At 35.8% G+C, this 13,148-nt stretch overlaps 1 protein-coding gene across 1 annotated transcript in view; it reads right to left on the bottom strand.

The window, feature by feature from the left end:
- Positions 1–431: 431 nt before the first annotated feature.
- Positions 432–13,148, bottom strand: part of TDRD9 (tudor domain containing 9) — a 77,910-nt gene continuing 65,193 nt past the window's right edge. Inside the window, exons 27-36 of the mRNA XM_064512021.1 lie at positions 11,621–11,710; positions 9,420–9,680; positions 8,861–9,010; positions 7,728–7,798; positions 7,203–7,312; positions 6,934–7,030; positions 6,496–6,634; positions 5,789–5,898; positions 2,560–2,632; positions 432–1,239 (exon numbers count right to left, since the gene is read on the bottom strand). Of these exons, the coding sequence (XP_064368091.1) occupies positions 1,144–1,239; positions 2,560–2,632; positions 5,789–5,898; positions 6,496–6,634; positions 6,934–7,030; positions 7,203–7,312; positions 7,728–7,798; positions 8,861–9,010; positions 9,420–9,680; positions 11,621–11,710 (1,197 nt within the window). The 3' untranslated portion in view covers positions 432–1,143. The remainder of the gene's footprint in view (positions 1,240–2,559; positions 2,633–5,788; positions 5,899–6,495; positions 6,635–6,933; positions 7,031–7,202; positions 7,313–7,727; positions 7,799–8,860; positions 9,011–9,419; positions 9,681–11,620; positions 11,711–13,148) is intronic.

Below are 13,148 nucleotides of genomic sequence, written 5' to 3' on the forward strand. Positions count from 1 at the left end.
GAAAAACTGCTGTCTAAGCAACTCCAGAAACACAATTTCTTTCTGTTAAATCCATGTCATTATGAAATACGAAGTTTTAGTTCATAAGTATTACCAAAACGGGTCTGAGGAAGTAAAGCTTATAATGAACTGAAGAGACAGTGAAATTGCCTATTACAGGGTTGTCTCCTTTAGCTTTCTGTTTAAGTACCACTTAAAATAATTTTTTCTTAGTTTAAGTATCACCTTATTTTCCCCAAATCTGTCACTTGGCTTACTGATTGTCTGTTCTTCAGAAGAATAACAGACATTACATGATTTTCAAATAGTTGAGTGAAGAGAGAATAGATCAATACATTCCCACAAATTGCTTTCTTATTCATGTATTTCATGAATGCAATCACACACCATTAATAATTAAATTTATCTTTTATGAAGCATGACCACACAACAAGAGACAAACCCATTTTATTCCATTTCTGTGTTTTATTCTGAAACCACTGACCTTATTTTTAGGACTAAAAAACTCTTGCGTTAGAAAGTAAGAGGAAAAGATGAAACAAATGTGCAATGAATCAGTAATTCAAAAACATCATTCTACCATATAGAAACAGGAATCATGTATGAGGTTTTGTCATATGAAAAGTGAAAGAAAAAAACCAAGTTATATGCAGTGTATAAAGTTTTGATAACCTAGATTACCAGTTTCTGTTAACCTCTAGTTTTTGCATACAAAAGCAACCTTTGTTGTGTGACTTTTTCAAATATTGATAACATACAAATAAAGCAAATACAAAAATGCATCTTGCAATTATCAAAGAGAAAAGATAGCCCCTTAGCTCTTGAACTTTTAACATAGAAAGTAACTAAGCCTTAATCTGCTTTGTTTTTCATGTTGCTTGTGATGCACCTTCTCAGAAATATTATTAAAATGAAAATTGCATCCTGCTTTAAATAAGATGGTTTTATGAATTAACTTGTCTGCTCTAGGCCAGCATACCTTAATTTTTAAAAATCCCATCAACATATTCTGCCCTATATTGTACTATGCTTACACTAATCCTAAGGATCACATTTGTAGAGTGAACCTTCAAGGGTATAGAGAAAACAGAACTAAGTTTTAGACAAGTTATCATACTTCATCTGAGATGCTTCTAGATACACTTATACATTCAACACAACAAGCTTATGCAGCTGATAAAGATCATTTCCTCCTCCATGCTGCCTTTCTGACTGGTCAATGATACGTTCTGAATCTACCTAATCAAAACAAAAAAATCACAAAGTTAGAGTTTATTCTTAAAAATGCATTCATATAGAATATAGAAAAATGCATTCATATAGAATTTCAAAGAGCTCTGACTGCTTCAAATCAAACAGACATAATTTCAGTTCCATGCAGTACCTTTAAACATAATAACTATTACTGTAAAAAGCCCTATCTCATGACATGTCTGAGACAGATTATTCCATAATCATTTCCAAGGGATTATAGGTAGTATTTTATGCTATGACATGAATAAGATGTCCTGAGATTCTTCAGACTTTGGATGCAACGGGGTAAATCCTAATGTATGATTTATACATCACCTTGTTTTTATAAAATGCTAAACACTAATATAATTGAATAAAAGGTTATCTTGGCAACACCAAGGATAACTGAATTTGAAATATGAAAACAGCAACACTTCAGCTTAAGGCAATATATGAAGATACACTATCCCCTCAGTCAATGTCTATTAAAAATATACACCCTTGGAGTTCACCCACTGTTTTCAATCTTTCCAAAAGAGACCTAAATACCTCATTTATATGCCGGGGGTGGGCTAGGGTGGACAATCTTATTCCTGCACTCTGCAATTCCTCATCTTCTTCTAGTTAAGAAAATGCACTTGTTTGCCATGGTAACTGCACAAGAAATCTAGTGGGTTGCACAAGTCCTTTTAGAAAGAAAGGCAAGACTTCTAGCACTGTAGGAAACTACTCTTCAGCTCTAGGAAATACTCCCAGATGAAGAAAATGGCCCTCTGTCTGACTCCATCACACTGATTCTAAAACAAGCCAGGTTTCCACAAGCTTAATAGGGAAAAGCCCACCTGAAAGCACAGCAACCAAAGTAAAACTAAGATGCACTGCATTCAGGTAAGTCCTAAACAAGAAAAGTCTACCAGTTAATGTTTTTCCTCTTCTTTAATGCTAAGGCTATTTAACAGAACCACCAATACAAAATTTTAACTTCCAACAAATGAAAGTTTCCTCTACAATCTCTCTGAACTAAAAAACCATGAAGAGTTCTGTTTGAAAAGTCAAAGTATTTGTACACACAATATAAAAAATTAAGCAGACTCTACAAAATTAAGACATTAATAGAGGCTGATGCATACACAACAGTCCTTATGCCTTAAATCCCACTCTACAGTGCTTTCAGTATCTTCAAATTCAGCACATTTTTTTTCAACTTCAAAAAAGATCCGTTCAACAATAATTTGTTTACCTTTGACCACTGTCAACTAACTGAAGGCATACTGCAGTACTCTTAACTACTCATTTTCATTTTTTAAAGTATATTAATAACCTTACCTGATTCCAGGCGTATGACTTGTTATACCACTTAGGAACAATTGCATCTCGTGGTTTTGATTTGCAGATTAAACTGAAATCACACAGAAATATATTGAAGGAATACATTTGTATTTGATTAATTATAAATGCAAAAGACTTTTTTACATTGGGTACAACCACGTCTTTACAAGCTGTCTATGGTGAATCAAATCTTACGTTTCCTCATTAAACTAATCTGCTCATTTATCTGTACTTTGGCCCTTTAGTATAAGAAGTCAGAAGATGCACTTTGTTTCATTGGATAAGTACACTTAGTTTCCCTGTAAGAGTGCATCGGATTTTTTTTAATTTTTTTTTAAGAAAATCATTATTTCCTTCATTGACAAAGTACTACAACTTGCAACTATCAGCTATTCTGTAAGACTTATGCATGTACATTCTAGCGAATAAGCAATACTGCTATTTTTAGGGCATTCTGTTTTGTATGACAACTCAGTTGCTACAAATCGTCTGTATGCCCCAGTTATTTCCTCAAGCTATGCAAAGTACAACAGTACACTTTAATTAATTCTGTCAAGATGCGTTTTTCATACATACATTTTTAGTCTTAAGTAGTGGTGACATGTTGTAAATACAATTAGCTTTAAAAAAAATGGAAAAAGCAGCTAGAAAGACTGTTCAAGCTAAATATTTTATACATTTATTCTTATTAATAAGAGATTTTTTCAGGACATTAAACTAAGTACAACCAGAAATAATATTTTTAAAATGAAAGATTTTACACACAAAAAAATGCATCATGACACTAACTAGATGGTCTCTTCCTTCAAAAAAAAAAAAAAAAAGTCAAAAAAGTCAAAAAAGGCCTAGCTTTGGGACTGAGGAAAAAGAATCCAGAATAAAAATAAGTGTATATGTGTGAGTGTGTCTGTGTGGGGAGATGAGGACACCCCTGCTGTAAGTTGTCCCTGTCCCCCCCCACCCCCCAAGAAATTTTACCAAAAGAAATTAGTATATCCATTAAATTAATCCTTCAGTTTCTGATTCACCAAACTTGCAATCTTTAATACTGCATGACATTTCAAAATGACAGTTGTTTTTCTTTTGCTTATTTGGGGACAAAATAGGAACCAGGAGAAGACAGATGTGGGAATAAAGAAAAGGGAAAAGAGTAAATGAATGGCAATCGTGTAAAAAGGGTTTCAGAGAGGAAACACAAGAAATGCACATCCAAATGCAGCAACAAAATCATCTAGCGTGTATCTGTTCAAAAATAGGAGACAAAGTATTCCAAATCCAGTATGCCTAAGAGGTTGTTTCTGTGAAAGCTAGTCTTGCAAATCCATCCTGAGATCAGACACACAAAGCAGGAGTCCAGAGGTGACTTTGAAGGTCAAAATTTGTCTACCCGATTTTGTTCTGCTAGAATTTGCCATGCTAACAATAAAGGAGATTGCTGCAGCAGCTTATTATTTGATTTTTCTAAGCAGATTTTGATAAAAGTTTGGAAGTCATACAAACATGGACTCAAGTAAGAAAAAATTCTGAATATTGGGAAAATATACAATAAGCCAGAAAGTGCTTTTCAGAGGAGTACTTTAAAGAATAAATATTCTGGAGCTGTACAAACTCAAGTATATTTATTTTTCACATAATGCCTTAAGACAGAATGAATTCAACATCAAATTTTGAAATTATTTTATTTGTAAATCAACCAAGTTAAAAAAAAAGTTTATTACTCTGAAGAAATAATGGTTTTGCTTCTTTCTGCCTATCCACTTTCATTGATTTCTGTCTGCACTTACTACAACATGAACGGAGTTACTGAAGTTCAGCTCGGATGTCTGAACACTGTACTAGATGACAGCGTCCAAAGGCAATGCAGGCAACAATTAGCACCATGCTAAACTGCCCTAAAGGTACCTGCACATGAACAGAAAATTAAATTCCCCATTAGCAGCACATTCTCTCAACAGCTGGTATTTTACCAAGAGTTTTTCAGGTTTCAAATGAGAACCACCTGCCACCAATCTGCACTAGCAATCCTTCAGTTAAAAGCACCAGGAGCATGCACCTCTGAAGTAGAGCCATTACGGAGCTGTAGCATCATGTTTTCCATGTACACACAAAACACCGTGGAACAGCTGGCTCAGGCTGCCAGGTCTCTGGCTGGCTCTCCCTGCTGACAGCAGCACACACACACCAACACCCTGTCCCCTGCCAGAACCACCACTTTGCACAGAACTTTGTTCCCTTGTCACATTTGACATGTCTGCTGGTGAGCTAACATATGCTGGGTGCCCCCAAAGTTTCTGGCAATTGTTTATGCCCTTTTAATTTCATTTTTCAGTGCCATTTCAGTGTAAGCAACTACCAGACTTTGGCATACAGCTGTAAGAAAGGTCACACTTCCTAGAAAGGAGGACAGTTCTAGAGAGCATAACATAATTTCTAATTCACGACTCAGCCAGAGCTCCTCACAAAATCTGTTTGACACAGACTCAGCTAAGGATAAGAAAGGTCCACTGATGATACAGACAGCACTTAAAACGCATGCTACATTTACAAACAGAAGATTTTTCACAGTACGCTCAGCAGCCACAGCACAGGAGGAGCTGTTACAGGGACACTCCATTGAATTGGCTTCCCAGGACACTTCTCTCACACTGCCAGCTGAAAAAATTCCCAAAACTAGCTGCATTGACACATGATAGTTTTTTTCAGAGCCACTGTCTCAGTTATGAAAAATGGGGAGGTCTGCTGGAAAAAAGGCAAGTGGCTTTATTTCAATTTATAAATTAACCTTGGACTTCCAGCAACTAACTTGGCCAACACCTCTCCTATACAGGTTTGCTAAGGGAGGAAAGGCAGCACATACAATTGTTATCTAGAGGTGGAAAAATATTTCTAAATCCTTCTGCACTCTTATGCTTATTTATTAGCCTTGCCTTAGGTGCACAAAGCAAAGATATCTAAGAACTGCTACCTTGTAGAACAGGTTCCACTATCTAGGTTTTATGAGTATTAAGTGATTGGGCTTCCCTGCAGAACTAGTGCTACCACAAGAAATCTAAAGCTGTTGAGTATACTGCTTTATAAACAAGCAAAGTAAATGAAACGCAACATTAAATGAAAACATTTATTATCATTTCCCCAAAGCCTGATCTGAGCTATGCTTTGAGCAATCATGTATTTTGTTTTTTCTGGGACTGTGAAATGCAAGATCTCCTGCCTACAAAATGATTACCTTAGAAGTTTCTGACGAACATTTTCTTGCAACTGCACCATTCTGCTTTGTTCCGGACACACTGCACATTCACAGACTAGTTTATTAATGGCTGTCCTTAGAATGTTTATCTGTAAAAATGCCAATGACAGAATATGAAGCACTCTAATCCAGTCCTAGTTCTGCATTAGATTATACTGATGCATATGAAAAGTGGCCATGATATCGATACAACTAACCTTAACTGACTATTATTAACTTAAGCAAAAACACCTGAAGCTTTCGAAATGGAGGCTGATATAGATGACTTCTCAAAGCAGTAGAATCACAGATGGAAGACTGCAAAGCAGTAATACTAGACTAATTTGTAAAAACTACAACAATTCTAAGATGATAATTAAAAAGCACTGATATTTGATTAGTGCAGAATTGATGCTTTTCTTTTGTTCTGAAAAGTTTGCTGGGTATTGCATAATAACATTTTGCATTTGGCTTTGTTTAACAAAATGTAATGAGTCGAACTATGGGTTTTTGTGTTTTTTGGGTTTTTTTCCTGATACAAGTCCAACGTTATAAACAGGTACACAGGCACTACAAAAACATACAACTTCAAAATTTTTCCGAAGGTTGCTAGACTCCAGCTACTAGAACTCTAACAGTTAATAATCTCTGATGCACTAGGTTCTACCTAATCCCTACTATAGTGAAAATTCATATGCATGTTTTACCTCTGCTATGTCATCCACACCAAAACGCACATCAAATGTCAGCTCCATGTCATTTTCCGGAAGCAAGGGAGTTCCATGAATCTGATTCCAGCCCAAACCACACAGAACACCAGTAAAATACTTTCCACTTCTATCAAGCCTGTGCCAAATAAGAAGAAAACAGTCTCACCTGGAGTTTAGGAAACTAAATGAATGTGAAGACAGACATACAGGAAGGTGTCTAAGCCATGCCAAAGAACATACAGGACTTTTAAAGATGCTAAAACAACTTTGAAAAAAACCCCAAAACAAAAAATTAAAAAACATAAAAACAACAAAAGACTGCCCAAACCAAAAATCCATGCTAAATGGTAAAAGCAGAGCAAGAAAGTCTGTCACCAATTTGCCAACGTGCTAAGCAATATTAAAAGAGTCAGTATTTAAAAAATGCATGAATACCTGAGTTCTATAGCAGGTGCAAACAGCATACTGAGGAGTGCCGGTAGACCAGGAATAGGAGGCATCAAAGATGTTTCCTCTAAAATCACAGCAGACCCTGTCACCACGCACAAAAGAAAAAGAAAAGTATCTAAAGAAAATGTTAACATCAAAAAAGATATAATTAATAGAATTACAGTGACATATTTACTCAGATGGGTATTCCTTTGGAAAAAAAAAGAAAGGACCAAGTGTAGAAAAACCCTCCAAACATTTTCATCAACCATTACCAGTTGCATTTACTGATAAAGAAGCAGCAACCAACATTTGCTGAAAGGAATCTTCTGGAGCTTCACTAATAACAACAGAGTTTATACTTTCTTTTTGTATGAAAGCACACCTGGGAGAGAAAATAACAAATATTTTCAACATTAAAAAACAAAACAAGACACCAAAGCGCACACATATCAACACAGGAAAAAAGAATCCTTTTGAATTCACGGTGCCACCCAAGTAGGTAACACTTAACAGCTGAAAACTCTCTGAATCCCAGCTAGCAGTTGTGTATCATGCTTAGTAACTAACTCCTGTATAAAACATTAAAATACTTTTTATGAATCTATTCTTAAGTTTTTACGTAGCAATAGTATGCATTTCAATGCACTTCAGGCCTGAGTTCTTAAATATTGTGAATGAATAAAAATCCCCTAACAAAAACCAAAAAAACTAGTAAGAGTAACTGGGATGGGTTTCCATGAATTTATCAAAGACAGCTGACGGTGTGCCTATACTTCACAGTAAAAGCTTTATCATACCTGAATCGGGATATTCTAGTCATACTGTAGCATTTCACCTCATAAGGACTGAATGGTCCGTGAAGTGTTACCTTCAAAAACAAGAGAGAACAAATGAAATGCTAGTTAGCTAACATTTGGATCTCTCCTCATCAAAATCCTTTATAAATGAAAAACTGACTTGAAAAACAAAATGTATTTTCATGGACCTGTGTATGTACACAGCAAAACTGAACAGATGAACAGGCAACACTTTCAAGCATCTAAAGCAAACTTATCATTGAGGCACCTAGAAAAAAAAAGTACATTTCTACAAGTGCTGGAATTCAAGGCTTCCCACTGGTTTAAACACCATTTTAGGCTTCACAGAGCATCTAATGAAATCAGGCTATTTTTATTTACATGAGCTGTTCTTTAATCTTGAAAACATCTCAATTTATGCAAATAAGCAGTTGAACAGGATTACTCCCATGGGTAAATTAAGCATGATTAGGTGCTTGAAGCCTGAAATGTTGTGAGGTTTGAAATGGGGAAGAGTTATAATGTATACTGGGCTCAACTTGTAGACTGAGTGGAACACATTTTCATGCTTTATACTCCAACTCGGTAGTGACTAGATGTCTGAATATACATAAGTAACAGTAAATTCTTGAGTTTGGAACTGGCAGTAGAAGAAACATCCATTGCTTCACTATTATCAATTACTGCAGTGTTCTCTTTATCACCTTGCCAGTGTTGCCTAGCTGAGGGAGAACCAAACACTGTGTAAAGTGAAAGTGTTTGTATTGCTAGAAAAAATGGATAAGGTCATAATCTTGCTTTTTGCTGCAGCTTACAAAATGAGAAAGGCAATCTGTTGAAACACTGTCTTCAGTTTATTATATCTTCATTCTGCAATGGTGGGAAGAGCTACCGTAGAACGTGCTAAAAGAGTAGGTTCAGTTAGCTCTCCAGTTATATCTCCAAAGTTCTGCTAAGAGCTGTGATACATTAGTCAACAATGGTCACATTATGGCTTTCTACCAACAGATGGTCCTCCAATATGTGCTATGAAAGACATCAATATGGATCAGTCAAAGCATTTTCAATCTTGATCTCCATTCTAATATGAAACATCACATAAAACCACACCAAAAAAACCCCCCTCAAGCTACCTTATGGGCCGGTGTATCAAATTTATTGACAGAAAATTTGTTTAACAACATTTCAATGGAATGCTTTTCTTTTTCTCTCGAAGGCGCAGGCTTTTTCTCTTCTTTTTTTATTTGGTCAGAAAGTAATGCCTTGAGCAAATCATGGCTTTGCTACAAAAAAAATGGGAGAGAGTTAAAACCATGAAAGTTATGTTTTTCAAAAATCTATAAGAAGAAAGGTTTTACACAAAGAACATGTATACTTGCATACAAATACAAAAAACATTAATGTTCTTATCACCTTTCAGGTTATATAAAATAGTGGAGCAGTTCAAGCGATTCAATCACGTCTTGGGAAACATCTCTTAAAAAAATGTCTCAAAGAAGCAATGCCTCTGGCCAAAAGCTCCATATGAAATACGCACACACTTAAAAATATATAGTACCATTCAAGCATTAATCTTGCCTAATCCTGTATGGCATGCTCCCAAGACTTCAGCTCAATCAGGGCTTCAGACAGTCACAGCTGAAATAAATTAGCGTAAGAAAAGAATCAGAGAGAAGCTTATTGAATACATACTTGTGATTCATATGATTCTTCTGCTTGTTCAGCATAACACTCTTCAATAAGCACATCTCGAATATTCACAAGCTCTTTGCTCCCCAAATAACGGAAAACATCCACATGCAGAACACCATGCACGAGTGAATACACCTTCACTAGAAGAGTATAACCATTTACTAATGAGGCAAATCTCTGGCTAGCACTGTAACTCCACTGTTCCCCACATACAAGAGATTTTGCAGATGGACGCATCTTGCACATCTTGAACTCCAAAGCCTAGAGCAAAAACATTAAAAATAATGCTTGCCTTAGTACCAAATTGGCAGCAAAATCTTTCATTTTCTCGAGAAATTGTTTGAATTAGTAACTGTAAAATAACATAAGCTGTTGCAATAATTAACTCCTAAGACTACCATAAGACTACTGGCATAATTCCTATTCTGTCATTGCCAATGCAGCTACACATTACTGCATTACATCTCGCATCACTTCAATACCGTACATAGTTGACAAACAACCAGAGCAAACAGTGCACAAAAGATAACACATTTCACAGATATATAGGCAGTATTAATTCACCATTGGCACTGAAGTCTTATGAGTCTAGAGATGCTCTCCCTGTTAAAATTTCATAACCTGCAGTTCTCTTTAACAAACATAATAGAATAGTTAGAAGAACCACAGCAGCTATTCTCTCCCAGGCAGGCAAGAGTAAGTTCTCATTTGACCCCTTTCCGTGATCATGAATTATGGCTTCAATGTGAATTTACAAAAGAAAACCTACTTTTCTAGCCATAATTTTGGCAAAGAAATATCAGAATTAATAATTCAAAGGTTAGGCCTGGAACAGAAATAAGTTTTTCTCTAATACATCTGAAGAAAACTCAAGAATGAATGATTTTTGCTAAAATGGATTCCATTTTTAAAAAATCAAATATGAAAGAAAAATAAAATGAATCCCCATAAGATCTAACATTAAGCACAAATAAATAAAACTGAAACATAGATCTGCTGGTTCATTTCTAATTTTCACTACTAAATACTTCAGAGAAGAAATTAAGTATGGAATACCTGCTTCAATGAGCTTAAAAAAGAACATCCAGATAAGGATTAGAATTACAGTTAAAGTAAGTCTCTCATTCTTTTATTTGTAAATAGAGCTCAAGAGAATTACTTTGTTGAAAAACTAGCTACAGAATAAATCCATGCCAGAATGAGTTTAGAGATCAGTATTTAATGTTCAAGAGAGTTCTGCCTGAAACAATCAAAGTGGAACTGCTAGTTCAAAGAATGGCTGAGCACCACAAAGCAAAAACAGAAGTTTTCAGAGAAGATTTTATCTGGTGTAAATCTAGCAAGATATCTCCTAGGTATTTTCCCTGTAACTAATAGTATAGGGGAGCGGGGTCCTTGACTGAACAAAAATACTCTGCACAGTAACTACACACAAGACACTTGCCACTGCAGACTTGTGCCACGTAGATAAAAAGAGATGCTATACTGCTGCTTACCTTCGCTGGGAACAGCTAGAATTAGACAGAGAATAATAGATTGAACTAGCTGCTGATTCTGCTTCTCTTCCTAGGGCTGTTTTCTGGGCTGTATAAATGAAGCTGCTGTTTGCTTGGAGGTTCTTAGAATAAAATAAAGCTCATCTACTGCCCAGCCTGTTGTTCCCAAGTGTCACATGTCAGCAGATCAGAACAACATTCTCCTTCTAGAGAAGTTCTACTTCTGGTAGAACTGATGGACAGCAAAGAAATTCATGGCCAAAAGCAACAAAAAGCAAAGGTAGTTGGTAGAGTGATTTCTCTCGCTCTTTCTGCTGCTCCTCTGATCATACATGGGTGATAGAGACCACTACCTTGTTCCCAAAGAAACAGGACTAGTTCAAATATTCAGGTTTTTTTAATTTTTTTTTTATTTTTTAACAACTAATCAGGTAGCAAGCTTTTTTGCTCAAGCAAGTGTCCCTAAAAACAAAAGGCTAGATAACATTTCTCTGCACTTACACAGAACACAATTTAGTTTCATGCAGCAAGAAGTACAATTAAACAGATCATGTATTTGGGGGAAAACATTTGTAGGTACATCACATTAGCAAAATACAGGTCAGTTCATTATTATTCTGAAAAAGCACTGTGATCTGAAGTATGCTTCCATTTGCCAGACCAGATATTGAGTTATTAAGTAGCAGCAAACAGCACCATCCCTACCTGGAAAGGAAGTTCTCGAAGATTGCTTGGAATATCTTTTAATTTTTTTAAAGGCACTCTTGATCTATTGCCGTAATCTACAAAGAAAACCTGGAGAAAAGAAGAATATAAACACAAGAGCATCAGCAGAGATTCCAGAGATTCCATTAAAAATAATGCTGTTTTCAGTGGGCAAGGGAAGCAACAAATTAAAATTTAATAATTACCGTACAAAAAAATCCTATCAAGTGACAGGGAAGCAAATTCAGAAAGTATGCAAATGAAGATCTGTCAAAATTAATAGGTCAAATTTTATCATGTCTATTATTTGATCCCTTGGCTACACATCCACAGATTAAGCAAACAATCTGCTAGGTCTAGAAAAAGTAAACTTATCTGAAAGGCAATAATTCTCTCCTTGCAATTAAATCTGTATAACCTCTTAACAGTGAATGACACTACCTAGTAACTGGCTTTGCATAAGTAAATAGTTACCATGGATTGAGTGAGTGTATATAAATGCAGAGGGGAAAATGGTAAGAGTAGCACTGTTATTCACTTGTGTTTCATGACTGTAGACAGATAGCAAGATTCAGGTTGAATTCTATAGTGGTGATATGCAACTATGTTAAAAAATTGAGAAATTCAAATGAAGAAAGGACTGTGCAAAGGCCAATCTTAAAAAAAGGCGTGTACGTGTTGAGAAGAGTATTGGCCTGGGAAATTAAGATCTACCTTGAACTGCCACAGTAATTTTCATTACTGACCTTGGCACAAAGAGCAAAAATGTGCTGATGAAATTTGCTGATGATACAGAACTGATCAATGTTTAAAGAAAAAGAAAAGCCAACAAAAAACCCCTGAATGGACCAGAGACCTGAACAGGAATGGGGAAAACAGGTACTATCAAGTAAAACATCATATGCATTGGAATTTATAACAATTTCTGCTATAAGTGCTATACAATTATTTATAAATTCAGATTAGTTAGGAATTACCCAGGAGACAAACCTGAGCATAAGGTGAAAAGAGGCAGTTTGTGCAAAAAAAGCTATCAAAAGGCAAATACATCTTGGCATGTACCACACAAAGTGTTTCTGAAGGTAGAGGAGAAATATAATTTTGGAATGGGAGTACTATCATCATTGCTCAAACAAAGGTGGAACTACAGCTACAAGAGCATACGTAACTCTGGTCAACCATGTTCCAGAAAACTGAGCTCAGAACTAGCAATATTACTAAACAGAGGAAAAGGACTGCGATGATCAGGAGAACAGAGAGGCACTCTGGTATCAGATGAGAAAAAACACAGCTTACTTCAATTAGCAAGACAAAGTTCAGGAATGAAAAGATGCATAATAAATTTGGAGGGAAGGGGAAAGAGGAGGAAGAAAAGAAAGTCTAGGTAAACCAGGGGAGGAAACATTGGCGCAAGAACAAATGGATACAAACTGGAAATAAACAACTGAATATGGGAGGAAGGATTCTCAACACAGTAGCAGCAAGAAACTTAGTTTTAAGATGGAGCTCAGGTATTTATGAAAAGGAA

Source organism: Dromaius novaehollandiae, chromosome 5 (genome assembly GCF_036370855.1).
Source record: "Dromaius novaehollandiae isolate bDroNov1 chromosome 5, bDroNov1.hap1, whole genome shotgun sequence".
Classification (NCBI taxonomy): Eukaryota; Metazoa; Chordata; class Aves; order Casuariiformes; family Dromaiidae; genus Dromaius; species Dromaius novaehollandiae.